Genomic DNA, 27,501 nt, shown 5'->3' with positions numbered 1-27,501 from the left:
AACCCCACATCAGAGCGTGATAACAGGCGCTTGAGCCGTTATTGCTTGGCGTCGAAGATCGTTCGGCGAGCGTGCGGCGATCAAGAGCCTGTGGACGAACGTGTCGGTGCTAGAGCCTCCGGTGAACGGAACACGCTGGGCCCAAACTCAGGTCGGCCGCGCGCGCGGATGGATTGCTTTTGACGGAAGCTTACGGTACATGCAGCTTCAACTTGAAGGCTTTGCTTCGTACAAGACGTGCATGACTTTGACTCGCTTCCGATCAAATAAGAAACCGGGCTTGTCAAATCTGCAGCAGACAAGATAATGCCGACGACTCTGCTGCTCCTGTTGATGGCGCTTTCCCTTGCAGGAGGCGGCACTGGAGCGGGCCTCAATGTTACCGGGCAAGACGCTGCCATCACCAGCTTCCTTCGAGAGCGGGGGACCTGGCAGCCCATGTGCCTCTACACCTTCGCTGACCCAGACATCGGCAGCAGCAGTAACATCATCGCGAACCGAGTGCCCGGCGGTGCGTGTCCGTTCGAAGCCCTGCAGCCCGACAACGATCTCGTGTCAAGCTTGAACTCCGCCGCTTCTTTCTGGCAGCTCGGAGTTCACCTGGCCGAGGATCCGAATAACGCCACCACGCGCGTGCAGCTTTCATCGATCAGCTCCGTCTCGGCCCGTGAGTTCTTCACGATGGCGGCTGTAAGGAACGACTCCGTTAGCGGGTCAGGCGTGACGTTCGAGATGGTGATACGACGTCGCGCGAAGACCAACCGGGGCATGACGCTGTTCTCCATCGCCAACGAGTATGACGACTGCGTGGACTCTGGCTTTCGTCTGGATTTGAACGAGCACCAAGTGCTAGCGTTCATCTACTTCGTCCCTGTACTGGAGGAAGGGGGTGAAGCGGGAGTGGAAGCCTGCTACGAGCAGCGACTCTTTTCCGTAGACACTTCGGCCGCGTGCCAGCTACCGCCCCTTGTTGAGCCGGTGGAGCGTACTCCGGCCGTACAGATCGCTGTCACGCTAGACCCCTCAAGCGAAAGGGGTCATTGGGAAACCAGCTTCTACATGAGCTACACAGACGCGGATACGATGGAGAGAGTTGACTGTGCGGTGCATGACGAGCAACATCCGCCCAACTCGCAGGTGCTGAACAAACTCATTGAAGGTCGGTACCAGTTGTACTTGGGCAACAGTCGGCGCAACGTTAGTTCAGCGCGGAAACGGAAGCGGTTGGCTGCTGTTCGTGAATTTCAACTCGTGGGGAACTCAACCAGCTTGAACGCTACGGAACGGCTGCGTGCGATGCTTAAACAGAAGCTGACGAGCATCAGCGGGCCACGATTGCCTAAAGCGATGCGCATTTTTGGTGACAATTCACTCTCGCTGCACATCCTGGGGACCACTTTCTCTCCGTTGAATGAGGACACGCCACTTGCTTATCTGCGAAGCAAACTTGCAGATTTCAAGGAGCAATACGGCGACCAGATCGTCGACTACTTGGTGAATTTAGTGCAGAAGAAAGCGAGCAAGTCCGTGGTTGGGCAACGTAATGGAGATATCCTGACATCGACTGGTCAGAGTATTGACGAAGGTAGTACGTTCTCCAGATCCGCGCTGTATCAAGGTGCAGGTGGGGCGACATTTGATCTCTTCCACTTCGCCATTTATCGTCGAGTAGTGACGGAGGAGCAGGGCAACTCCATCACAAGGCAATTGCTATTGCCCTCCCGCCAGTTCCCGTCCAACCAGCAAACAGTGCGAATCCCCGAGGACTCAACAGTTCTGCTGAACCTCACCATGTTGCACGGAGTTTTTGATGATTTGCGTCTGGAGCTGCGTGGATTGCCCGAATTCGGTCACTTGCTGCTCTTCCCGAACCAAACTCTCGTGACAGCAGAAAATATGAATGCGTTTCGAGAACTGCCACTGGAATATCAGCACCGCATATTTTTCCGACCTGAACCAGACCAAAACAACGGAAATCTCCCGCTTCCGAACCCTGTCGCGTTCTCTCGGAGACTGCAACCGTATGCTACCGTGCGGTTTGGCATTGCTGATAGCTTGGCAGGGCGAGTTGTGAACAGGAGCTTGGATGGGAGAATTGACATTTTTGTGGATGCTGTGAACGACGCACCGCGCACTCGAAACGATGAGTTGGAAGTTTCAGTTAGAGTTGGCATTCCTGTTATTCTGAATCTGGAAGGTGACGATATCGATGGAACCCCTACAGCCTCATCATCGGATGAAGAGATTAGTGATGCAAGCGGGCTCTTGTCGAGCTTTGCTTTCACGAACGCCACAAACACCTCGATGGGCCACCAATTGCTGAAAATTGTACGAATGCCGAAGTTCGGGAAACTGTTCGATTGCAATACAACTTGCGAGACGATGAAGTTTGCTGGCGATGATGGCATCGAGTCTACTCGCGTTTATCGAAACAGCGTAGACATCGACGCTGCCACTCATTCTACCACGTTGGCGTACATTTATCACGGATGGGGGCAGGGGGATCTTGGGAAGAACGCGACTGGCTTGGTGGTTGATGAACTATGGTACAGATTATCCGATGGAGATCCTGGTATCTTTTCCGACGTTGGTGTCGTCAAGTTTGTGTTGGCGAGTGAAACGAGCGCTTCCGACGACAATGTGCTTGCAACTATTCGCATGAACGAAGACTCGATTCGATTATTGGATCTTGGTAAATTGGACCCGCTAGCACCATTCTTCAACTCCAGGACACGGTTTGAATTGACTGTTCTTCCTCGTCATGGCAACATTTTTCAGTTTAATGACGTCAACGAAAGTGACACAGCAGCAACACCAGAAAATGCGACCGGAAGCGTGCCACTCGAGAGCATTGGAGCACGCATCAAGCCTACAGGCACTATCGTTTCCGACCCACTTGGTCGAATTATCTACGTACCCAAACTCGATTATTCTAGTATAGATCCACGAGTTTCTTTTGCGCGAGACGATGACGGCGAATTCTTCGAATACAAAGTGCTTAACACTCCAGCAAACAACGATTCGCTAGTGGTTCAGGGAAAGTCGCCCGCGGCACTTTTCAGCAATGGATCGGTGGCACGGAGAGTGAAGCTGGTTGCTGTCAACGTACCTGATGGCTTGATTGTGCTACCGCCGTTCGCATTCAGTGCAAACTCTCCAAGTCTCGACACCGTGCCGGCCCCCGTAACTTTCAAAGACGTCGACAGCATCAACTCTGACCAACTGTATCAAGTGAATCTCGAAGCTACCGATGGCATATCTGAGTTAACGCTTGGCGTTGTCGTTACAGACGAAGATGTTATGGTGGGATGTCCGTATGAACGCCCGTGCGTACTCATCTGGAGCACGAATGGAACTCGCTTGAACACCAGCTCAAACAGCACTCGAGACTCGGAACTGAGTTTCCGCATCACTACACAGCTATACGACCCATCACATATCGAGCTGACCGGGACGATGGCTGTACTGAGCAAGGAACTTGCCGCTCTTGCATTCCGAGACCTGTCCGGGATTTCTTCAAACGTCGAGCATACATCGGGATTCAAACTGTGGGTCAAGCGTATTGGTGCTGGGGATGAAGGTGCGACCCCGACAATAGCCATATTCACTATCAAGTTTCCGGGCGATGCTACCAGTGTTTCGTCCTCTAGCGAGAATATGGTGCCGGCTTTGAATTCCCAGCTAGAGCGATACGTCTCGACGCTGCTTTTCCTACTAGCAGCCTGGCTAGTGTTGTCCATTGGCTCGTGCGTTTCATTTGAATTTTGCTGCTGCTGTTGCAGCCGCGCACGGAAGAAGAGGAGACGGAAATTTGAGCAAGAGCAACGGCGTTTTCGAGACCAAGTCGCGCAGAATGATTATGAATACTCGGTGCTGCTCATGAGTCTGGCGGATTTGATCTTGCAACCAGACTTGCTAGTCAGCCTATGCTTGTTAAAGAGTTGTGTGAGATCCACTGACCGTGTGAAGGAAACAGAAGTTCTGATGCAAGCATTTATCTTGCGAAGCCAGCTGCCTTTGTTGGAGAGTGAGCGTCAGGGAACTCGATTTGTCTTCAAGCTCATGGCTACGGAATACTCTGAAGGAATCGCAAGCTCCAAAGGGAGTGGATCGATCTTCCAGCGCCGAAAGTTTTTAGTGCGGCATAGTGCGGCTAGTATGGCGCTTGCTTGCTTCTGTCAACTGGCTGGTAGCAAGTGGATGTCGGAATTATTATCGCGCGGTGATGCAAGAAAAAGCTGTTCGGTAGATCCAGTCTCTGAGCTTGAGGCTCAGCTCGACAAGCTCACCCAACACATTGCAGCACTGCCTGTTGAGATCGTGATCTTGTGTCGAGCGTGTGCCAAGTTGTGTAGTGGAGAAGACGACAACCAAAACCGTGAAATGGAGTTGGATGCGGTGCACCTCGTCTTCTTCAACCACTTCATAGGTCCAGCGTTGCTATTCCCACGAGAGTGCGTGCCTGGATTGCACCCTTCGTTCGAGCAGGAGAAAGCAATGCGTATGATGGCAGTTCGAATAGCAGAATTCGCCGATGAATGGAGAACTTGTGGCAATATGGACGACACCCGATCTCGAAGCTACAGCACTGATAGTCTGCTTGGCACATTTTCAGCAGAGGTCGAGGCAATTGCTGCATGCCAACGCAAGTACAAGGAGGTGCTGGAGACTATTTCTTGGTCTTCAATAGTCGCCAGCTCTTACGACCCTAGCGAGCCAAAATCTGACGTCGACTGCGAGCTCATGGGCATGTGTCTTATGAACATCCACAGTTTGTTGGACAGCTACTTCCCCGAATTCCAAAGGACACTGCTCCGGGTGCAAACTTTATCGAACTCGGAGCAGACAGAAGCCACGATAGCCCGTATCACTCGCCTCCTGAAAGCATTGAGCTACCCACTCGCCAGCATCGATGAGCTCGTCGAGTATCTACGACCGGAGCTTATGAAGGACCCACTGCTCTGGAACGACTTCAGCTCTCAGGGATGGCACAACTACCATGAAAGTGAGCGCCACCTCCAACACCGCCACCAAATTCAAAGCATTAGTGACGAGAATCCTCAATCTCTCCTGGCAGAACACTTTGACGACGACAGCGACTTCATACTCGCGGAAGAAGACACATCCCCACGCGAAGTCGACTGGCTCAACACGTAAAGCAGATTCTGCTTGGTCTACAGTAGTTGAAGTTGATTTGATACCCGCAGCAAAATATATTCAAAAATATACTTGCACAAAATATACCAATTTTGGATGGACTTGTTCGGAGGTAGATACGATAGCATGGCGGACGCGCAGGAGGAGGTCGAGCATGTAGGCCCGCTGCTCACGGACCGCATGTCGCCGCTGTGCCTCAAGGCCGAGTACGTGGGCAACGTCAACGCCAACTTCATGCACGGCATCGAGTCGCTGAACGCGCGCTACGAGGCGCTGCGGCGCGTGCGCGGGGACGGCAACTGCTTCTTCCGGGGCTTCATCTTCGCGCTGTGCGAGCGGCTGCTGCCGTCCGATTCCGGGGGCGAAGACGCCAACGCGGCGCTGCGCGGACGCATCCAGCACAAGATCCAGCAGAGCAAGAGCGAGCTCGTGGCCATCGGCTACAGCGACGTGGCCATCGACGCCTTCTGGGAGACGTTCGTGGACTACCTGGCCGCCATGGAGACGCGCACGCACGCCGAGCTGGTGCAGGACTTCCAGACGGAGGGGGGCGAGTCCGAGTACCTCGTCTGGTACATGCGCCTGCTCACGGCGGGCTACATGAAGCAGCACGCAGAGACCTTCCAGCCCTTCATCGACGGGCTCTACCCGGGCCAGACGGTCGCGCAGTTCTGCGCCGCCGAGGTGAGAGGGGCTAGTGGTCTTATGAGAGCTGGGAGGAGAGCTGATACGCTGTTGCTATTGCTGGTTGCTAGGTGGAGCCGATGGGGAAGGAGTGCGACCAGCCGCAGATTGCGGCGCTCACGGAGGCGCTGCAGGTGGGCGTCAAGATCGAGTACCTGGACGGAAGTGCTGGCCCGGGCCAGGATCTGCAGAGCTACGTGTGCTCACCGACAGTGCCGGCGACGGAGCAACAGGAGCCCGTACCGATCACGCTGCTGTATCGGCCTGGACACTACGACATTCTGTACCCGAGGGAGGCTGGAGCAGAGCAGGAGAAGGCGTCCTAATGCCACACGACGGGAGCTGCACACTATAGCCGTTTTTGTTGCATCTCTGCCTCATATTTCTCTCACTCATAGACGAGATGCATCTGGAACTGCAAAGGCTCTACTTGGTCTTGTTGGCGATCGCCACGTCCTCGGCCGCCACGGAGTGCGCCGCGCTGCACAGCTGCGCAACGTTGATGAAGTTCTTGCACACGCAGGCGGGTAGGCACACGTAGTAGCACAGCTGCACGAATCGACAACAACACACGATGAGTCGATGGGTCAGCACCCGCAACAAAAAAGCCCCCAATAAGAGCAGAGAGTCCGCACCTGCATGACGGGCACGTTGATGTACGGGATGAGCAGCGTGGGGTCGAAGTAGAGCACGTAGAGCAGGATGTAGAACAGCTCGGTGCCCACGCAGCAGAAGCCGAAGAACGGGTAGCAGCCGTAGTAGAAGCGCAGCAGGAAGTTGCGCTCGGCGGCCACAATCTTGTGGTGGCCGCGCGACGAGTACATGTGGTACCAGTGGCTGGAGAAGTCGAGGATCAGCAGGTACATGAAGGCCACCATGTACTGCGGGTACAGGTGGGACAGCACCACGAGCAGCCCCGCCGTCGAGCAGCGGTCCGTGACCATGTCCAGCACAGCACCGAACGTCGAGCCTGCGAATAGCAGCAGCAGTAGCACACACGCAGAGTCAGAGGGTAGAGCATTCTACCTCGTTACTGGTAGAACGGGACACACATTGGTCGCAGAGCCGCGCGAAGAAGCCGTCGAAGTAGTCGCACGTGAAGCTCAGCGCGTAACACAGCACGCTGGCCTTGTAGTCCGTGAGCGCCACCGCCAGGCTGTAGAGCGACAGCACTACGCGCGTGTAGCCGATGAGGTTGGGCACGTAGAAGAAGACGCCCGTCACGGAGCGCTGCTTGGTCTGCTCGGCCATCGTTTGCGCCGCCTTCGCCTTGTTCCGCCGCCTTGACCTTCTCTGGAATGAGCCTCCAAGACCTCCCCCTGTTTCTAAAGTTGCATGAAAAGTTGCCCTCATCGTGATAAGTTGCGAAAACGTTGCGGGTAAGCAACGTAGCGAAAACGTTGCTAATGAGTGTTGGTAGTCGGCGTACGTGACCCCATCACAACTGCACTATCATCCCCGATGGCGGACGCGTCACCTCTTCCAGCGGAGCTCTTCCGCCTGTACCCGGACGCGCTGCGCGACTCGCATGCCGCGGCCTACGCGCTGCTGGTCGTGGCACCGCTGACGGCGCTGGCGTCGCGTCTGCTGCTGTACCGCGGCAAGAGCACGACGCCCCTGCAGGTCTACCTTGTGTCGCTGGCGGTGCCGACGCTCGCAGTGCTGTTTCCCTACGTAAGTACGCGTACGATTGGCTCAGTATTGCGGTAAGGTTGGAGGTCTCACGCGCGTGTATTGACGGGTGCTGCAGTGGTATTGGCCCGAGGAGAACAACGTCTACAGGATGTTGCAGGTGCGTCTGTCTAGGCTTGTCGATGCACTTGATTGACTGGCGTGTACTAAGTAATTATTGCAAATGCTGTGCCACCTTGCCGACGCCCAGATGAGTCGAGCAGAGTCGCGGTACCAGTGGTCGCAGAAGTACGCCTTCTTCCGGAAGCATTTCCAGGCGGGCCACATGTCGGCCGAGGCCTGGAACACGATCGACACGGCCTACGACGTACGTTGCTCACTGGTTTAGTCCGAGTTGTACAAATTAGTGTTGATGGGGCCAATTGGGTTTTTTCGTTGACGGCTGGACAGAACATTTACAACGAGAAATCGCGCTTCCTGTACGACTTCTGGGGCCCCGGCCAGGAGGAAATGTCGGTGTACGAGACGCAAATCAACGTCGGACTCTTCTACGTGCTCTGGATCGCCATCATGTACGTTCAGAGCGGTGTGGTCGAGCTACAGTCGACATGGTGTTACGCTTGACGCTAACTTGTGTTGCTGCTGATTTGGGGTTGGACCCAAAGCTATGCTGTCACGACGCCGAAGGCGGCCCAAGCTGCGAGCAAGATTTCTTTCGTGGCACTCATGGCTGTAGGTGGCAATTCAGCATTCGATGACCATATATGTCTATAGTCTAACGCTTTCTGTTTGCCTGGTAGCTTCTTGCCATCGAGATGACGGTGCGGTTGACCCGCTACGACCCGGTCATCACTGAAATCGCTCCGTTCACAACTCCGCGCGAGTATTTGCTGTGGGGCCACCGGTTCTTCCCAATTGTCGTGTTTACCGTGGTTATGATCAAGAAGGTGTTTTACGTGGATATGGAGAAGCACCACCAGCGCGTGCTGATTCACATGCTGGAGAAGAATATGGTACGTGCGCACTTCACTTCTCGCGAGAGGTTGCACACTAGATCCGTACTAATTAATCTTCACGGTCATGTCATGATTTCGCCAGGAAACGGTGGCGGAATTGCTAGAGGTGGGGAAAGAGCTGATGCCCGAGGCCGCGACTTCGAACAAGACTCCGAAAAAGTAGACTTCCCCGCTCCGATAGACCAGATCCCATGTTTTGACTCGTGACGTGTTGTGCGGCTAGTCCATTGCGCCGAGTTGTCCATACAAAAACAAAAACCCTCAGCTTTCACTTGGCCTCGTGTGCTTTATGTGGTGATTATCAGACCGATGCTGAGTTCGTCTTGTCTCTTGGGCTGGCAATTGGTGGCGGCGGTGGCCGTCATGAAAGGTGCGCCAAGAAACGTAAAACCATGCGGCACGATTGAGCGCTCCGGGCACCAAGACATGCAAACCGATTGCCGCCGATCCACGAGCAAACTGTCCCTCAAAACTGTCCAGCGATACAGCAGCATTTTTCCAGGCTTCCGTTTGATTTGCAAAGCGTCCGAACGCGAATGCTCTACGGGAGGCGATCGGTATGCTTGTGGTCTTGATGCGGCCTTGCCGATGTACAGTTGGGCCTTGGATGCTTACTCCGCGGGTTTTAGTCAATGCATCCATCAAAGCGGTGATCTTGCTGGCGGGCTGCTACGTTAGCGCCTTCGCTTTGTCCCCACGCTTGCATAAAAGGCAACTTCGACGTCTGCTTGGTGCGGATAGACAGCCTTCAGCTTGCGTCTTGGCCAGCGATCCAGGCTTGCGCCGCCCCTGCTCACCGGTCGACACGCTGCATACCAATGCTGCCGCGCTCAGCGCGCTCCTCTCGTCGTTCTCGCTCGCTCTCCATCGCAACTCTCACTTTCCAATATCCTCTGTTCAAGCCACAAGCTACAGCAGCCAAGATGCCTTCGGACGCCTTCAACGAGAAGCACGAGCTCGGCTACGTCGACCTGGAAGCTCACGATGGCCACTCCACCACTACGGGCACGCACGTCCTCCTCGAGGAAGTGGCCGTTGTTCCGTACCAAGTCAAGAGCCAATTCGCCAAGGAGATGATGGCCGAGTTCCTCGCCACCTTCATCTGCATGCTCTTCGGCCTGTCGTGCATGGCCCAAGTCACTCTGAGCGGAGGAAGCGCCGGCAGCTTCGTGACCATCGCATTGGCCTGGGGGTTCGCCTACTTCATCGGCATCTCGATCGGTGGCGGCGTATCTGGCGCCCACCTGAACCCAACGGTGACCGTGACGCTCGCTCTGCTCAAGATGCTGCCGTGGAAGAAGGTGCCGTTCTACATCCTCATTCAGACTGTCGCCGCCTACGTCTCGGCCCTGGTGGTCTACATCGTGTATCGTCCGCTGTTTAATGAGGTGGACCCGGACCGCACCACGACCCACACAGTCTTCGCGACGTTCCCGCACGAAAACGTTGGCAACTTCACGTGCTTCCTGACCGAGTTCCTCGCCGCAGCTCTGCTGATCCTTGGGATTCTGGCGCTGCTGGACCAGCACAACCGCCCCATTGGCCGTCACGCGGTCCCGCCGGCCATCGGCGTGCTCGTGAGCGCTATCGCTATGGGCTTTGCCACGAACACAGGCCTGGCCGCCAACGCTGCTCGCGACCTGGGTCCTCGTCTCTTCATGCTTACTGCAGGCTGGGGATCGCGCGTGTTCACACTCGGTAATTATTACTTCTGGGTCCCGCTCGTGGCTCCGATCCTGGGCGGCGCTGCCGGAGCATTCGTGTACGAGGCCATGGTGGGCTACCACCACCCTGGACGCTCGTTCGGACCGTACCCGGAGTACCGATTCTAGATCTTAGGTCTCAGCTTAATAGATTGCGTGCTTTGTTTCGTCTTTCGGTAATCCTGCACTCTCACTCTCTACAATCCCCCAACAAGAACAGCATGCAGTTTGATACACTGCCGACCATGGGACGAAGTTGAAAACTTGTTGATCCCATGGACAACGAATGAATGGGATGCTACCGTTAAGCTCTTTTCTATTATTAAAGGAATCCGAGTGGCCGACAACAACGCAGCAATGTGCTGGCCGAAGCTGCACTTTTCTGATGCATAGCGATGTCGGGATGGTGAAGCGCGAGTGCAAATTGAGCTGAGCTGGGCCAACGTCTTGCCTGCGAGCCTGCAGGCCACAGTCGTCCGTTTTTGAATGATCCGGCCCATCTCTATCACGGGAATTGGTGCTTGGTCAAAGCTGAAGTTGCTGTTTGACTGCTTCAGGACACCTGGTAAGCTTACGATAAATGCAGAGTGATCGACTCTCGACGGCGGCGCTTGTCGTTCACCGACAACAACGTCAATGCCAGTACGCACGATTCCTTGCGCGCCGCGGCGCTCACAGCCTGTCGACCACGAGATCGTTCTCCATGGGATCCTAGGTCGCATAGTGCTAAACGCGCCGCCGCATAGGACACGCCGCACCGATTCCCCGCCAGCCAACGCCAACGCCAACGCCGCCGATTGCTCGGCGTGTTTGTTCGAGTTTTGCACGCGCTTTTTAATCCGGTCAGCACTGCGACTCTCTCAGGTCGAAGCGCACAACCGAATTCGCCTCCGACAGGGCAGGTCGAGCTTCCGTGGCAACTTCCTGCGGATCCGCGGCAGCGATGAGCGACGCTCCCAAGCTCGGCCTTGACTCGGGCCAGACGCTTATGGCCCAGGGCCCGGCCGCGTTCCACGAGTTCGTCGCCAAGAAGATCGAGCCGGCATTGGGACGCAGCCTCCCGCAGATGGAAGTGCGGTGCAAGGAAGTCTCCCTCATCGCCGAGGTCTCGGTCGTGGAGCGGTCCGCCAGCGTCAAGTCTGAACTGCCGACCATCTACAACAGCGTCAAGCACGTTGTGCAGAAGCTTACGGCCACTCGGAACGTGACCAAGCGGAACATCCTCAATCGCGTGACCGCGGTCTTCGAGCCTGGAACCATCACGCTGTTGCTTGGCCAACCGGGATCGGGCAAGTCGTCGCTGCTCAGACTCCTAAGCGGCCAGTTTCCCATGGAGAAGAACATCAGCGTTGAGGGCGACATCACGTACAATGGCCGCTGCCAGCAGGACATTCTATCTCGACTCCCGCAGCTTGCGGCCTACGTGCCGCAACATGACAAGCACTTTGCCGCGCTATCGGTGAAAGAGACGCTTGAGTTCGCCCACAAATGCTGTCCAGAGGAGCTTGCGTTTAGAGGCGCCGAGGGGCTTTTTACACGAGGTTCTACTGAGGACAACAAGGCAGCTCAACGAACAGTGAGAGCACTGAATGAGCACTACCCAGCAGTGATCACGGAGCAATTGGGCCTTCAGAACTGCAGCGATACCGTTCTAGGCGATGCACTTCGACGCGGTGTGTCCGGTGGTGAGCGTCGACGCGTGACCACGGGTGAGATGGAGTTCGGCATGAAGTACGCGACGTTCATGGACGAGATCAGCACGGGGCTGGACAGCGCGGCCACGTTCGACATCGTCGCCACTCAACGCGATATCGCTAAGAAGCTGCACAAGACGGTCGTTATCGCGCTGTTGCAGCCAGCGCCGGAAGTTTTCGAGCTCTTTGACAACATCATGCTGCTGAACGACGGTGAAGTGATGTATCACGGCCCGCGCGAGCAAGTTTTGCCCTACTTTGAGAATCTGGGCTTCGTGTGTCCGCCTGACCGCGACGTCGCCGACTACTTGTTGGATCTCGGAACAGATGAGCAGTACCAGTACGAAATCGTCAAGGCGGCGAACCACCCATCGCTGCAGTGTCTGGCCCCGCGACTGGCGAGTGAGTTCGCGGAGCTCTTCCAACAGTCGCACATCCATCACGAGACGATGCGCGCGCTGGAGGCACCCTTGAGTATTGACCGTGCGAAGGACGCTAGGGAGCACATTGACAAGATGCCCGAGTTCAGGCAGTCCTTTTGGGCCAGCGCTTGGGCATTGACCCACCGTCAGACCACCATCGCTCTGCGCAACACCGCATTCGTACGGGTGCGAGCCTTCATGGTGGTCTTCATGGGGCTCGTGTACGCTACCACCTTCTACCAGGTCGACCCGACCAACGTGCAAGTGTCGCTGGGGGTGCTGTTCCAAGGCACCATGTTCCTACAGCTAGGACAGGCGTCGCAGATCCCGTCATTCATCGCGGCCCGCGAGATCTACTACAAGCAGCGGCGCGCCAACTTCTACCGCACCGCGTCGTTCGCGATCGGATGCTCTGTGGCGCTGATTCCGACGGCCATGGGCGAGTGCATTGTCTTCGGCTCTATCGTCTACTGGATGTGCGGGTTCATAGCGGAGGCGAGCTACTTCCTGTTCTTCATGCTGGCCATGATCTTGACCAACCTGGTGTTCTGCGCGTGGTTCTTCTGCGTGACGGCCATGGCCCCGAATTTCAACATCGCCAAGCCCATGTCCACGTTCTCCATCGTCTTCTACATCGTCTTCGCTGGCTTTGTGGTGCCCAGGAGCCACCTTCACGGCTTCTTCCTGTGGATCTACTGGCTCAACCCGCTCGCGTGGTGTCTGCGTGCAGTTGCCGTGAACCAGTATCGCTCGCCCAAGTTTGACGTTTGCGTGTACGCGGGTGAAGACTACTGCTCTCAGTACAACATGACCATGGGCGAGTATTCGTTGTCGCTGTACGACGTGCCGTCGGATAGGGCGTGGGTCTGGGCCGGAGTGGCGTTTCTGATGTTCGCGTACGTCTTCTTCATGGGTCTCGGGAGCTACGTGCTTGAGAACAAACGCTACGACGCTGCTGTCGCGGCCGTGGCAGTGGTTACAAGCATCGTCGAAAACGCCAAGGTGGATGAAGAGAAGCAGAACGATAGTGCAGTGAGCTATGCGCTGGCCTCGACTCCTAGAGCTGCATCCAACGCATTCTCGTCAGACGAATGCTCAGGCGGAGTCGTCGTCCTGGACTTCCACGAGGAGCACGACAAAATGTTCGTCCCCGTCACCTTGGCGTTCAAAGATTTATGGTACTCGGTCCCCAATCCGAGCAACAAAGATGAATCGATTGACCTGCTCAAGGGCATCAGCGGATACGCTCTCCCTGGTACCATGACGGCGCTCATGGGGTCGTCGGGTGCTGGTAAAACAACCTTGATGGACGTGATCGCTGGCCGCAAGACTGGAGGCACCATCCAGGGCGAAATTCTTCTCAACGGATACCCCGCGACTGAGCTGGCCATTCGACGATGCACAGGATACTGCGAGCAGCAGGACATCCACTCGGAGGGGGCCACCATCCGAGAGGCGCTCACGTTCAGCGCCTTCTTGCGCCAGGACAGTAGTGTATCGGAGCGTGCCAAGTTGACGACCGTGGAGGAGTGTCTGGACTTGCTGGATCTGCGCCCCATTGCCGACCAGATCATCCGCGGTCGATCGCAGGAACAAATGAAGCGACTCACCATCGGCGTCGAACTCGCGGCGCAACCGAGCGTGCTGTTCCTGGACGAACCCACCAGCGGCCTGGACGCTCACTCGGCCAAGGTGATCATGGACGGCGTGCGGAAGGTGGCGGACAGCGGCCGCACCGTTGTGTGCACGATCCACCAGCCTTCGTCCGACGTCTTCTTCCTGTTCAACAGCCTGTTGCTGCTGAAGCGCGGCGGCGAGACGGTGTTCTTCGGTGAGCTGGACAACGCGCAGCCCGACGACCGCGAGTGCGGCCACCTGATCGACTACTTCGAGGCGATCCCGGAGGTGGCGCGTTTGCCCGAGGGCCAGAACCCGGCGACGTGGATGTTGGAGTGTATCGGTGCTGGTGTCGCAGCTGCTACTGAACGCTCGACTTTGAATCCTTCAGCGAGCGTTGACTTCGTTCAACACTTCCGTGTGAGCCCTGAGCAGCAGGCTTTACTTGGTGGCCTGGGCCAACCTGGTGTCGCTATCCCTGTACCCGGCCAACATGGAGAACTCAAGTTTAGCAAGAAGCGAGCCGCTACTGCCGCCACACAGTTGCGTGTATTGGTCGGTCGGTTCCTGACCATGTACTGGCGCACGCCGTCGTACAACTTGACCCGCTTCATCGTCGCTGTTGGACTGGGGTCCGTGTTTGGCTTAGTCTTGGTGAACGGGGAGTACACGACGTACCAAGGTCTCAACGCTGCGGTGGGCGTCATCTTCATGACCACGCAGTACAATGGTATCGCTGCCTATGTTGGAACGCTACCGTTCACGGGCCATGAACGTGAATCGTATTTCAGAGAGCGCGCGTCGCAGACGTACGCAGCGCTCTGGTTCTTCGTTGGCGCCACCGTGGCGGAAATCCCGTACGTCTTCTTCAGCGGCTTCCTCTTCACGATCATCTTCTGCCCGCTGATAGGTTTCACGTCGTTCGTCACCGGGGTGCTCTACTGGATCAACCTGTCGCTCTTCGTGCTCATGCAGACGTACCTCGGCCAGCTGCTCGTGTACGCCTTACCAAGCGTGGAGGTCGCGGTGATTGTCGGCGTCCTCGTCAACGCGACGTTCCTGTTGTTCTCCGGGTTCAATCCACCGGCCGGATCCATCCCGGCAGGCTACCGGTGGCTCTACCACTGCACGCCGCACCGCTACTCGCTGTCTGTGCTGGTGTCGATCCTGTACGGCGACTGCCCAGTGGAGCCCACGTACGACGAGGCCACGCAGTCGTTCATTAATGTCGGCCCGCAGCTCGGATGCCAGCCGCTGGAGGGAACGCCTATGTCCATCGGCCACACCACCGTCAAGGGCTACGTGGAGGAGGTCTTCAACATGAAGCACGACGAGATCTGGGCGAACTTCGGCTGCGTCTTCGTGTTCCTGGCCGTCTTCCGCGTGCTGTCGCTGCTGGCGATCCGATACGTCAACCACCAGAAGAGGTGAGGTGGCACCCACCGCATGAATCCAATATATATAAATACATTTTGGCAGTCTTTCAATACTACGAACGAAAGGGAAGTGTTGAAGTTTTGAAGTTTTTACGAAAGCACAGCAACAACCACAGGGCCCACGCAATGAAAGAAACAAAGTCAATTGATACGTAGTGAGCAGTGCCCAAGTCGTCTAGGCCGAGGCAGGGGTTCATACCAGCTCGAGTTTAGCTGGTATCGGGTATCTCGGCCTTCTGACGAAGCTGATATCAGCGATACTGATACTAATATCAATATCATATCAATATATTGATACATATATTGATAAAAATGGTACATGTACCTGCAGTAATTTGGCTGATGTCGCCGTCTCCTATTCTTTTGCAGCACTTCCTTGTACTCGGACCAATTAGCCTTCATCAAGCACATCGTCTCCGCCCGGTCGTTATCAAGCTGGGTTCGCAACTCGTTCTCCACATAGCCACTAACACTGACACATCGCTCTTGGCACACGGTAGATAGGGGTTTGGCGAGACAGATTCTCAAGCTTATTTTCAACCGAAAAGGGATGATCCTTGTGAGCTCTAAGCATGTGCTTCCTGGGGTTAGCAGTCGTCTGTTGCCGCATTAAGACCAGAAGAGGTCGGGTCCTTGCTTTTTTGTGTGCTGCGCACACGAGACAGATGTGGGTGAACGAGCTGCTTTTCTTCTTTGTGTCAGGAATCGGAGTAACAAGTATTCGCTTTCGTTTTAAGTTGAGGTACATTACAGTCATTTAGGCTAGCTAACGACCTAGTAAATGCCCGGCCCTCCCGCACTTAAGGATCGTTGGAGGGTGTGCTGCCTACGCCCAAAGGGTGGCAGCAGATGCACACGTGTTACGGTGCGCCAGTGCGAGGGGAGGCCCGGCCAATGCCCTCCCGATCCGGGTTGGTGTCCATCCAGTGCTCAACATCCGCTTGGAGGGGCTCGTGTACGGTTGTCCACTGCGGCGGTAAGCGGGAGATATCTTCCGCCGTCGCCTGCTTGCTTTGTTTGGTGTCCATAGCAATGTTTGCTAGGCCGTCCGCTGTTTTGTTGAAGTGCCGCAGGTGATGTGACCATGAAGACACCATCAGTCGGTCCGCCAGCACCCGCACTGTCCGTAAAGCCCTTGTAAGTGACGGCCCTTGGTACCCGTCGCTTCTGCAATTGTGTTAGGATGAGATTGCTGTCGCCAACAATATGCAATCCCACCATTGAGTGCCGTACCGCATAACGCAGGCCGTTAAGGAGAGCGCGATATTCAGCGACGTTGTTCGTGGTCTTCGACACGTAGGAAACGCTGGCCAGCCAGAGGACGGCGGGCTGGAGGCTTGCGCCGCCAAGTTGTAGGATCACCGTCCCCGCGCCAGCAGGGCCGGGGTTTCCACGAGCCCCGCCATCAAAGTAGAGCAGGGTGTGCTGTGAAGTCGGAGCGGGGCGCGGCAGGCTCTGCGTCTCCGGGGATGGCGAAGTGAGCGCGAGATGGCAAATCCGTGCAGCCGCCCCTTGGTGCGGACTAGCCGTTGTGGACGTAGAGTGGATCCGAACGGTTAGGTATGCGGAACGAAGGCGTCCATGTAGGACGGCAGCCGCCCGTTTCAATGACGCGTCCTCCCTCGGGTCGCGATATAAGCACCTTCTCCGCCAAATCCCTTGCAACGTGGTCACCACTCCAAGCCGCCAGCAGAGGTTGAGTATGGTGTAAATGTGCCCCCGAATGGCTTCACGCGTGCCTTCGGGCTCATGACGATACACGGCATCCAGTAGCGTCCAGATACCGGGTGGTACGGTCTCGAGTCGAAGTCGAAAAGTGGACGAGATCCTGGCACCCGTTGTTCCGACCCCCAGGGCTGTCCATGGGGCATAAAACACATCCCAGAGTGTAGTAGCTCCTGCACACGTCCAGAAAGTGTGGCACGTGTTCACGTCCCGTTGCAAGCATTCCTCGACCGGACACCCAGGCACCTTACGCGTCGAGTCCCACCAGGTAAAAGCTTGTAGTTTTAGACGGTACAGGACCTGCTCGCCCCAGCCCGTGGCCCCTGGGATGCGTCGGATATCTCGCCACGTGACGTGAGCAAGCGCCTGAGCAATTTGAGGGTGATCTTGGAGCCACGCTGCGCTCCGTCCTGACACATTGCGTTTGCCATGTCGTCTGGTCGTAGCAGTTACGGCCAGTTTGTAGACGTGACGTGCTCGTTTCCAGCTCCGCCGACCCGCCCATAGACATACCATCCTGTCCAGCTGGGGATGTGGGTGAAGATGGCGAACGTTCACTTCTTTTCCGGCGAAGTCATTAAGGGCCCGGGTTGCGTCCAGTCTTGAAGCAGCAACAATCGTGTACAGCGGGCCAGTCACCGAGCTCGCCACGTCGATGCTCACAGTGATCCCATTGTCCTGATTGCTGGGAGCCTGGACAACCAGGGGATGTTGCACGGGCAGCGCACTTACTCTCAGCTCGGGGGCGCAGCTTGAGGCGTTGACAAGCTCTGGATAATGCGCCATTAGGTCCAGTAGTAAGCGACGAATCTCGTCTCCCTCGACGCGTAAATCCTTGCGCAGTATTAGCCGTCCCGCACTGATGTGTCTCCAACTGACAACATGCTGTAGTAGGCGTCCAGGCATTGTCGTTCTGGTGGCGAGTGGTCCATATCCCAGCGAAGCAGGAGGCGACACCTGGAATAGGTGCCGGATCTCAGCGTAGGGCAGCCACTCGAGGCAAGGCTGTCCCCCCGCACTGCGTATGGCGTGGCGCGGACTGGCCGTGTCCCCGCCCGCTAGACTCAGCACATTAAGCTCGCATTGATCACCATCCCAGCTCAATACGGCTGGCAAGGCCACATCCACGATTTCGTAAAGCTCCTTCACGGCGGCCTCGTGTCGAGGCGACAGCTGAGGGAGGCCCGCGCGATGAACCATTCCAGCACCAGCCTTCCACATTGTCTGCCCGGCACTAAAGCCCCGCAGAGACTGAGTGTTGACACTTGGGGTTGTGTAAATCGGTTGTGCGGGTGTTGTCGCGATGTTGGCGTACAGGATATCTCCTAGCATGTGATCGAGAACTGATCCAGAGAGCGCCCACTCGGAGACAGTTGTGGTCGCCATAGAGAGCAGTTCTGCTCTGAGGTCGGGAATCGCGATCCCACCTTCACGTCGGGGAAGGCGGGTAATAGCCGCTGCGAGCCACGACGTGGCGCCCTCCACACTCTCAGTAAATTGACCGTGTAGTACGAAGTTCCGTATACACTGCGAGTACACCTTGACCATGTCCGTGGTTGGCCAGGCATGACGCCCTATGAACAGCAGCTTGGGGATGATAACCGCGGCTGAAATCGTGGATCGTTGGTCCAACGTGAGCGTGCGGTGGCATGCGAGTCGGATACGGGTCAGGAGCTGTGCGCCTGCGGCTTGCCACGAGTGGTTGGCCTCGGCTCGGCTCCCAGCCTGTATTCCCAGGTATCGGCAGCAGGCGTCTGTTCCAAGCAGCTGGATGGCCGAATTCCAGGAGACGTCCGGGCTGAGCCCGTCAGAGTGTAACGCGATCGCGACCGTCTTGCTGCAATTTAGGCGAAGCCCAAAAGCTTCGCTAAGCTCCTGAACTGTGGCCAGTGCCGCCTCCAGTTCCTCCGGCCCCTTCAAATAAATGGCGGCGTCATCAGCGTACCCAGCGACGCGTAGCGCCGTCCTTGTCGTCTTCGTGGTGAGCAGGAACCCCTGGTGATACCCAATCGGCGGTAGAGCGGCTCAAGAGCGAGGATAAACAGCAATGGCGCAAGCGGGCAGCCTTGCCGGATTCCCCTAGTTACCGTCACCTTGCGCGAGCGGGTGCCATTGGCGAGAAACTGCACCGTAGTGTCGGTATGTAGTTTCTCGATCACCTGAACAAAGCGTGGTGGGTATCCGTGGCGTCTTAGAATCGCGTACAAGAATCGTCTGTCCAGAGAGTCATAGCCCTTCGCAAAATCGAGAAGTAGTGCCAACGCGTTACGATCGTCTTCGGAACTATGGGCCATCCGCTGAGCCGCTCGAAGGTAGTCGATCGTGGTGTGTATAGATATCCCCGGCACAAAACCAGTCTGAAAGACGCTGATCCTTGCGGCGAGCGTTTTCCGGACTTGCGTCGTCAGCAGCCTGGTAAGGATCTTATAATCCGTATTCAGCAAGGCGAGCGGCCTGTAGTTCAGGGGATCGCCGCCATCTCCGCTCTTCTTCAGACAAAAGATGTTGGCCTCGACGAAGGAGGCCGGGAAGACTTCCGCGTCGTACCACTGCGTGTAGAGCCTCGTCAGGATTGGCACTAGAACGCTCTCATAGGCACGGTACCAGTCATTGCCCAGTTTGTCAGGACCACACGCTTTGTCTGCCTTGCATTCCCGGAGGGCAGCACCAACAGTTGCTTCTGTGATCATCGCTGAGTTAGCAAGAATGGCAGTGTCAGCAGTGTTACCCGGCTCCAACCATTGCGCCACGTTCTCCACGTCGAGTGCTGCAGTCTCTTCACCACGCATAATTGGGGTCCAAGCCTCTGGCAGAGTATCCGCTTTGCCCTGTGGGTCCGTCACTGGCTGCCCCGAGGACCTGCGTAGGGACGGAATGATGTTATCACCAAATTTACAGGATATCCGCTTGAAGAATTGCTTCGTCGTCTTCCCTTCTCGCCACGTGTGCGACCTGAACAAACGTTGCGACTTGGTCCGAACCCAGTCACGCTTAGTAGGCGCAATCGTCTCCGTTAGCTGCTGCAACCGGGCGTGGATGGCTTGCTGACCGCCTGCATCGCCATGGAACAGTCTAGCCGCACCGGAGACTCAATCAAACTGTCGGTACAGCCGCTTGATTTTTTTGCGATACGTGTTTTTCTTGCTGCGCCGAGCCGCTTTCGTTGCATTTAGCAGCGCGATGGCTATGCGATGTTTGGCAGCATCCCACAGTTCCGCCGATTGTAAAGCCGTCAACGCCCCCGTGTCCAAGGTGCGCCGCAGTGCCGCAAGCTCCGCGAGGACCGCGTCATCCGCCCTCTTCTGGGCGTAGGCCGGTACAGGGAATACTCTTCGCTCCTTGTGGATGCGGAGAGGGTTGGACGGCGACCTCAGATGAAGGAGAACACCTTTATGATCGGAGTGGAGTCCGTCTTGGTCGACCTGAGTTGCTGTCATCCAGGGCCGAGCGAGATCGTTGGCATACCAGCGGTCGAGGCGGCTGGTGGCCGGCTTTCCTCCGTGCACGGTGCATCGATGGGTATGCTGCTCATCACGAAACCGGGCTAGAGCGGTGGGATCTGTCGGGTCCGGAAGAGCGTTGCCCAGGCTGTCGTGTAGGCGCCAGCGCTTTACCAGAGTAGCAAAAGCCTCCGAGGAGTGACTGTTTGCTGTAGGTTCGTATGATCGATCTTGGACTCCGTTTTGCGTGCAGTTGAAGTCCCCGCCTACGAAGATCGGGGTACCGGCTGATATGGTAATTTGAGCTAGGGACTCGTAAAACTTCTCGCTCAGGGGCACTGCTGTCGGCGCATAGATGTTGAAGAGGTAAACCTCCTCCCTGTCCAAAGTCGCAGTCGTAGCCATAAAATTCGGTGTCCAGAGCTGCTCCATGAGTGGCTTGACCTATTGAAGCCGACTGTTGGGGTGTACGAGAATGCCCACGCCCGCGGCAGAGCTAGATCCCGGTGACCAGAGCGAGAGCGTCAGGCACCCGTCTCCAACCCTGAAACCCCACTGTTGAGCGTGATCGCGAGCGACCTTCGGGCCTTCCTCCTCGGTCACATGTGTTTCCTGCAGAAGACTACGTCGAGCTGCCCGTGATCATGTCGACGCTTGAAAGACGAGAGCCAGAGCGACCGATCGTCCGATGTACGTCCGAACCCCCGCACATTTTGACTTAACAGACCGATGGTGACTTCGCCGTCGTGGAGGGTATTGTGCTGAGGGCTGCTGCGACCCCGGCTCCGTTTTGTACCCGCCTGGTGGCGACTGTGCAAGTGTTGGCGCCGGTGTCGGAGGAACTCCCTGCGTAGCGAGCTGTCCCGTTCTGACTGAGTCTGAACAGGGTAATAATCCCCAATGGTGGTTTGCTCAAGACCACCACGAGGTTGGACGGCCGGGCCGCCCTTAATTCCTGCGCGCAGCAGAGTCAGGCCCAGTGGCAGTCTCGATGACTGCTGCTGGGGAGGACTCCGACTGCGTTGCTCCCATGGGGAGCATGACCGCCTTGCTCCAATCGCGGTTGTCTGCAATATCCGTGCATAGTTGTTGGATCTGCGTGTACTCCGTATACCATAGCGCCATGGCACTGGTCGGTGCTCTACCCATGGGCGTATCCTTCCTGTCGGTGATCGCGTAGGGGAGCACGTGCAGTATGAACCAATGCTCCAGGGAAATATGCAGCGGGCGCAGCCGTAAAAGCGAAGCATCCACCAGTTCTCCTAGTGCCGCCCAGTCGGAACGATCGCTAGCGAGCTCAAACGCATCCGGCGGAGCCGCTTGGCGACACCGTTTCAGCCAAGCCGAGCATAGCTCGCGGGCTCTGTCATCACTTTCATCCTCCGTCAAAATCCGTTCCAGCGTCAGTATCTGGTGCATGTATACTTCCCGTTCACCCCAGCGAGCGAGTTGGTCCTGTGAGAAGCTTTGGGCCGCTCGCTCGGGGAACGGTAAGAAAGCAAGCACATGGTGGAGCGCCTTCGGATGTTCACACAGCCAGTCCAGTTGTCCCAGCCATGGACGCTGCCCTTCCTCCGCCCGCGGAACACCGTACTGTCGACCCACCGTGATAACCCAGGTGTCAAAAGCGCTGTCGTTTTCGCGATGAAGCCGCGTTGCGAAACGTCCATCAATCGCGTCCATGGTGCTCAGATCCGCCGTGCGCAACAGGCGCTCATAAATGTCGCGATGGACTGTAGTGTTGGGTCCCGGGTTGATCCTGCAGACTGTGCCAGCCGTGGGTAGTTCCGGGACCGCACTTTCCTGCGAGCCACTCGCGTAGAAGTCCACCCCCATCTCCTCCAACAGTGCTTGTTCCTCGAGTGCGGCCTCTTCTGTGATCGACTCTGGGTCGTAGCCGTCCGACTTGAGGACAGGAAGACCAACATGGCGGTGAACTGTGTCGAGGCGTTCTCGCATGGCAGGGCCGCGTTGTGCATGCCACGCATGGAACGTTGGGCAGTGCTGGACGCCGTAGAAGTGCCCTTCCGTGTGCTTGAGTAGCAGCATGGTGGGTATGACTCGCTGGTTGAAGCTTTCCTCGAGGATATCTCGGATTCGGTCATCGGTGAGTACCTCAACAACCCCGGTTTCGTGTCGGTCACCATTGTTCATGTCAAACAGTTTGTACGTGTACTGTTGGGCGTGGGCTGTGTCGTCGGGGGCAACATCCCACACGTAAACGGGCTCGCGCAGGTAGACAGCCATGGCGCGAAGGACGTGAGGGCCCTCCCAAAATGCTTGGGGCATCTTGTCGGCGACCGAGACGGCTCTCATTTTCGCGTAATGAGCATATAGCGCTGCTGCCGCCGCTTTGTCGGAGCGTGGAAGCTCTTCGCCAGGAAACAATCGGCGGAGCTCCCTGCGCGGGTCGACTAGATTCAATTGGACATCGTAGCGTAGGTTCGCGAGGACTAGGTCAATGACTCTCTGCTTGACGAGATTCGCTTCATCAACCACCTCAGGCGTCATGGAGAGCGACGCTGCCTGGGTATTTTTGACTGTCGCGTAGAGAGCGAGGAACAAGCACTGTCCATTAGCAGGGACGGAGACGGGCACACCATGCAGGCTCCCTATCCATTCGAGATAGCTCCGGCGGTGGTCTTCGTCGGAGGCAACGACCTTTTCGAATTCAAACCCATCGCTGTCATCGTCGGACTCGGGATGTGACGTAAGCGTCTCGCCGACAAACTCATCAGCGTCCAACGGCTGAGGCGTCACCGGCGAGGCCTGGTGCCAATATGGGTCAGCTGATGGTTGTGTTTCAGATGATGGACTATGCACATCGTGAAATACGTCAGGGGTCAGCCAGCTCTTCCACTTGGTCCTTCCGTGCGGGGTCAGAGTCGACTTCTCCCATCTCGACGTCCTCCGAGGGAGATGGAGCCTCGGTGTTCCCGAGATAGTCGGCAGCTGGCTTCCGGTCGGCGATCGCCGCCTCGTCAGCTCTGTGAGCGGGGCTCTCAGAGCAGTCAGCCGGCACCGCGTCAGCATCCGCATCGTCCATAGTAATGTCTTGCGGGGCAGAAGTACCTTGCGAGGGTGCCGGAGGGCTTGCTTCCGACTTGGACTCCTGAAGCGAGGCAAGTGGCGTACAGTGGGAGACCGCCCGTGGATGGACGTCGATAGCAGCATTCTGTCCGTCACTAGCAGGGGTCCCGTGGACCAGGGCATCTACGGCACTGGCCTGGGGGTCACCTTCCAACTCCGAGTCGCTGTCAGCCGCCAACTCGCGATAAGCTGCGAGAGTATCCTTGTACCGCTGAGCCGCTGTAGTGGTCGTAGCGGCCCGGCGATGGCGGGACCCATTGGGGGCGTGGCCATTGTCGCGCTGCTGTCTGGCCACTTCCTGGCCAATAGTCGAGGTTGGAGCCGCAGCAAAGCTACTTGGCGCTGCGGAAGAGCTCGGCGCGTCAGTCCTCGTTGCACGGTCGCTCTGTCGTCTGCGTGCGCCGCGGTTGCCGCGGCGTCGAGTTACAGTCATGCCTGTTGGATCAGCCAGCGTAGGAGCAGGGTGGGACTCCTCCGCTGGTGCGTTCACCTCAACCGGCCGTAGTGCAAGCAGCGACTCACTGCGGGAGCTATCTGCCGGTCTCCAATCCGGCACCGACAGCCTGCCGAGAAATCGGTTCAGCGTCTCGATGTCACGGCAGTCGGGTAGGCGCGCCGCTGCAACCAGCCCGCGGTGGCCGACGTACTCGCGCTGGCGAGAGGCACGAACATGAGGGAGTCTCGCGTCCGCGACCTTGCAGCGAGATTGCAAGTGGAGCGGATTCAGGCAGCGCCAGCATGGTGGCGTTTGCGTCCGTTGGAAGTGGTGGAGGGTCAGGGTCTTGTCACCCAGCAACAGCGACGTAACACCTTGTAACGCCTCGAGGCATGCCCTCGAAGAGAAAATTACTGCCCAGAAATCGTTGTCCGCTGTCGACATACCCCCCCAGACCGGGGTGGCGTACATCAAGTACGGGCATTTGGGCGATATCTTCGAATAGGTGCAGCAGTTGCACCGCGTTGTGCCCTTCCGTGCCAAGAACGCGAACCGCATAATGTCGTGCAAGTTGAGGAGGTGGGCAGATGCCAGGCACTTGAGCTTCCACCAAGTTCAAGTGAAGGTTTTGGCCACGGAGCCGGAGGCATTCCCCATCCCACGCTGCTGCCGCCCGATGCGACATACAAAACACCGACAGGGTATGTTCTCCGTCGAACATGATGCGTTGCGCCGCTCGGATGAACCGCTTCATCTTAAGCCGGCCAGCCTCATCACCTCCATTACTCGCCACTAGTTCCCGTAGGATGGATTGTCGAGAAATATGCTTGCCGAGGCGCACATTCGCCGGTACATCTGCAATGAGCGTGGCTTCGACATGTTCGTGGTGGAAAGCCAGCATCGCAGCGCGCTTGAGTCCAGTAGCCGCGCAGCTTAAAAAGGTTGGTGGAGCGGGCAGCTCTAGCTTCCGGCTGACATACGCGGACATTGCAGCAACTTCGTCAGCGGTCATCGGGCGCAGGGCTGTGTCGGCATGCAGCGGGTACATTGCAGTGGCGATTGCGTAGAGCCGTTGAAGTTCTGGCGCCATCTTACTGCTGCCCGCCGAGCGCTCCGCAAGGTCCTGGCGGAGCCGTCGCGCTCCTTCCGGCGACCAAGCCGGCTGGTTAGGAACTGCTGGTTGCAGAGGTGGTCCTGCAGCGTGTCGAGGTCCCTCAGGCGGCGATGCCCCAGCGGGCTCGGCGCTAGGGTCATGGCCGACGGGGGGATCCGGTGGCTTGGAGGGGCGGAGTTCCCCAGGGGGGCCCTCAGCACCGTTCATTGGTGGCAGCGTTGTCTTGCCGTAGGTCGTTCGAGGCAAATCCTTCTTCCTTCTCCCAGGGGAATTGCAGAGCGGAGTAGCAAGTACATGGATGAACTCCCAGACAAGAACAAACATGCTCTGGTTTGAGTGACGCACAGATAGTGGAATACCAACTCGACTCCAATTTCGCCTTCTTTATCTCTACGGCCACGATCACTGGGCGACGTATCCTCGTCGGCCATTCTCTAGAGAGCGCGCACGCAACCGAACCGAGATGGTAGTAGTAGACTTGTGCTTGCCGTGGGCTTGTTGGGAGAAGTGGCTATATGCAAGTAACTATGTGCGGTAGCGCACATGAAAATAACCTGGTTGGTGAAATCAACACTAGGTCGCAGGATATCGATATTTATATGCCGAAGTATCAATGGATCTCAATACAGCACCACCACCAATATCAGGTGATACTGATACAAGTATCCGGCCATACAGTATCGATATTTATTACAGGTATCAGCCTTGATATGAGCCCCTGGGCCGAGGTAAGCCTTGTGCCAAACGATGAGGAAGACGCTTAGCTTAGTACCGGTACTCCGGGTACGGTCCGAACGAGCGGCCGGGGTGGTGGTAGCCGACCATGCCCAGGTAGGCGATGCCGCCGACGGCGCCGCCCAGGATCGGGGCCACGAGCGGGACCCAGAAGTAGTAGTGGCTGAGCGAGAACACGCGTGAACCGAAGCCGACCGTGAGCATCAAGAGGCGAGGGCCGAGGTCGCGGGCGGCGTTGATGGCCAGGCCCGTGTTCATGCCGAAGCCCATGGCGATGGCGCTGACGAGCACGCCGATGGCGGCGGGAACGGCGGCGCGGCCGATGGGGCGGTTGTGCTCGTCGAGCAGCGCCAGGAAGCCCACGACCAGCAGCGCCGCGGCGAAGAACTCGGTCAGGAAGCACGTGAAGTTGCCCACGTTCTCGTGTGGGTACGTGGCAAAGATGGCGTTGGTCGACGTGCGCTCGGGGTCCACGATGTTGAGCATGGGGCGGTACAGGATGTAGACGACCATCGCGGCCACGTAGGACGCGACAGTCTGCGCGAGGATGTAGAAGGGCACCTTCTTCCACGGCAGCATGCCGAGCAGCGCGAGCGCGACGGTCACGGTCGGGTTCAGGTTGGCGCCGGACACGCCTCCGCCGACTGTGATGCCGAGGAAGTAGGCGAAGCCCCACGCGAGCGCGACGGTCACGAAGCTGCCTGCAGTGCCCGAGCTCAGCGTGACCTGCGCTGTGCAGGCCAGCCCGACGACGACGCAGATGAAGGTGGCGAAGAACTCGGCCATCATCTGCCTGGCGAAGGCGCTCTTGACTTGGTACGGAACGTGGGTCACGCCGTTGAGCGAGCCCACGTCGGTGGAGAGTCCGTCGTGAGCCTCCAGGTTGATGTACTCGTCGCCGTGTTTGTCGTTGTAGGCGTCCGCTGACATGGTGCAGTCGAGGAAGGCGAAGAGGGCGGCGCGGAACCGATGAAGCTGTCGGGGGCTCTGCGAGGGAAGTTGAACAGTGAGCTGTCCTGGAGGTCCATTGCGGCGCCTACTGGCACCACTGCTGCCGCACTGGTCGGGAGCAACAGCGGCGCCGTTGTTGCTGACGCCTCCGGGTGTAGGTTGCCTCCCGGTTGCATTGGCACGCGGCACGGCGCGGCGAGCACAGCTTGCCGAGCAAGTCTGGATCACTGGAACGCAAGGCAGGGCTACAGGCCTATCCATACACAGATCCACACCGAAGTTGAAGTTGCCTTTCATGGTGACAAGCATATCGCTATGCTAAGCTTACAGTACCATGACCGCTAGAGGTGGGCGATTGGGGACCTGGGTGAACCAGAAAGTTTAGATGGCGGGGCACCCTCACACCTGCAGGGCTGGTATTACATGGGCGAGGAGGTGGTATTGACGGCAACGCCAATCGCCTCCCGCGGAGCATTTGCGTTTGGTCGCTGCAAATCGAATGGGGAGCTGAAGATGCTTACGCCATTGCAGTAGATCGTGGATCGGCGCGCTTGCGATGGCGACATTTGCGCTGCGTGTCTTGCCGCGCCGGGTTCGTCCGTGTTGGCGTTCCTCTTCATCGACACCAGCGACGCGCTGGGAGCGACAT

General features: G+C 57.4%; 11 protein-coding genes across 11 annotated transcripts; 6 read left to right on the top strand and 5 right to left on the bottom strand.

Moving 5' to 3' along the window:
- Positions 1-438: 438 nt before the first annotated feature.
- PHYSODRAFT_445523 (hypothetical protein) lies at positions 439-2,037 on the top strand (the record flags this gene model as incomplete). The annotated part of the gene is made up of 3 exons (XM_009516170.1): positions 439-1,523; positions 1,602-1,881; positions 1,933-2,037. Coding segments are annotated over 3 exons (1,470 nt in total), but the record flags the coding sequence as incomplete, so codon positions are not given.
- Positions 2,038-3,693: 1,656 nt separating this feature from the next.
- PHYSODRAFT_465511 (hypothetical protein) lies at positions 3,694-4,872 on the top strand (the record flags this gene model as incomplete). Its single annotated transcript, XM_009516169.1, has 3 exons — positions 3,694-4,177; positions 4,250-4,458; positions 4,627-4,872. Coding segments are annotated over 3 exons (939 nt in total), but the record flags the coding sequence as incomplete, so codon positions are not given.
- Positions 4,873-5,313: 441 nt separating this feature from the next.
- PHYSODRAFT_463707 (hypothetical protein) lies at positions 5,314-5,933 on the top strand (the record flags this gene model as incomplete). Its single annotated transcript, XM_009516168.1, has 2 exons — positions 5,314-5,841; positions 5,913-5,933. Coding segments are annotated over 2 exons (549 nt in total), but the record flags the coding sequence as incomplete, so codon positions are not given.
- A 334-nt stretch (positions 5,934-6,267) lies between these two features.
- PHYSODRAFT_293212 (CDP-diacylglycerol-inositol 3-phosphatidyltransferase) lies at positions 6,268-7,092 on the bottom strand (the record flags this gene model as incomplete). The annotated part of the gene is made up of 3 exons (XM_009516167.1): positions 6,268-6,390; positions 6,477-6,811; positions 6,894-7,092. 3 exons carry the CDS (start codon positions 7,090-7,092, stop codon positions 6,268-6,270), a joined length of 657 nt encoding a protein of 218 aa, XP_009514462.1.
- A 496-nt stretch (positions 7,093-7,588) lies between these two features.
- On the top strand, positions 7,589-8,652 carry PHYSODRAFT_468493 (hypothetical protein; the record flags this gene model as incomplete). The annotated part of the gene is made up of 6 exons (XM_009516166.1): positions 7,589-7,633; positions 7,724-7,840; positions 7,924-8,045; positions 8,139-8,205; positions 8,274-8,486; positions 8,572-8,652. Coding segments are annotated over 6 exons (645 nt in total), but the record flags the coding sequence as incomplete, so codon positions are not given.
- Positions 8,653-9,412: 760 nt separating this feature from the next.
- PHYSODRAFT_468333 (hypothetical protein) lies at positions 9,413-10,321 on the top strand (the record flags this gene model as incomplete). The annotated part of the gene is made up of 1 exon (XM_009516165.1): positions 9,413-10,321. One exon carries the CDS (start codon positions 9,413-9,415, stop codon positions 10,319-10,321), a length of 909 nt encoding a protein of 302 aa, XP_009514460.1.
- A 2,748-nt stretch (positions 10,322-13,069) lies between these two features.
- PHYSODRAFT_284063 (hypothetical protein) lies at positions 13,070-16,114 on the top strand. Its single transcript, XM_009516164.1, has one exon. The coding sequence runs from the start codon at positions 13,116-13,118 to the stop codon at positions 15,354-15,356; it is 2,241 nt and encodes a 746-aa protein (XP_009514459.1). The 5' UTR covers positions 13,070-13,115; the 3' UTR covers positions 15,357-16,114.
- A 441-nt stretch (positions 16,115-16,555) lies between these two features.
- On the bottom strand, positions 16,556-17,020 carry PHYSODRAFT_452388 (hypothetical protein; the record flags this gene model as incomplete). Its single annotated transcript, XM_009516163.1, has 1 exon — positions 16,556-17,020. A coding segment is annotated over one exon (465 nt), but the record flags the coding sequence as incomplete, so codon positions are not given.
- Positions 17,021-20,175: 3,155 nt separating this feature from the next.
- PHYSODRAFT_470948 (hypothetical protein) lies at positions 20,176-20,967 on the bottom strand (the record flags this gene model as incomplete). The annotated part of the gene is made up of 1 exon (XM_009516162.1): positions 20,176-20,967. A coding segment is annotated over one exon (792 nt), but the record flags the coding sequence as incomplete, so codon positions are not given.
- Positions 20,968-22,800: 1,833 nt separating this feature from the next.
- On the bottom strand, positions 22,801-25,100 carry PHYSODRAFT_473726 (hypothetical protein; the record flags this gene model as incomplete). The annotated part of the gene is made up of 2 exons (XM_009516161.1): positions 22,801-23,379; positions 24,573-25,100. Coding segments are annotated over 2 exons (1,107 nt in total), but the record flags the coding sequence as incomplete, so codon positions are not given.
- Positions 25,101-25,931: 831 nt separating this feature from the next.
- On the bottom strand, positions 25,932-26,831 carry PHYSODRAFT_469742 (hypothetical protein; the record flags this gene model as incomplete). Its single annotated transcript, XM_009516160.1, has 1 exon — positions 25,932-26,831. The coding sequence occupies one exon, from the start codon at positions 26,829-26,831 to the stop codon at positions 25,932-25,934; it is 900 nt and encodes a 299-aa protein (XP_009514455.1).
- Between the last annotated feature and the right edge of the window lie 670 nt (positions 26,832-27,501).

Source organism: Phytophthora sojae (genome assembly GCF_000149755.1).
Source record: "Phytophthora sojae unplaced genomic scaffold PHYSOscaffold_1, whole genome shotgun sequence".
Taxonomy (NCBI): domain Eukaryota; phylum Oomycota; class Peronosporomycetes; order Peronosporales; family Peronosporaceae; genus Phytophthora; species Phytophthora sojae.
This window is presented reverse-complemented; position numbering and strand designations above follow the sequence as displayed.

Excerpts from the sequence above, each read along its gene's own strand:
- PHYSODRAFT_284063 (XM_009516164.1), top strand. The coding sequence starts at position 13,116 with ATGACCATGGGCGAGTATTCGTTGTCGCTGTACGACGTGCCGTCGGAT.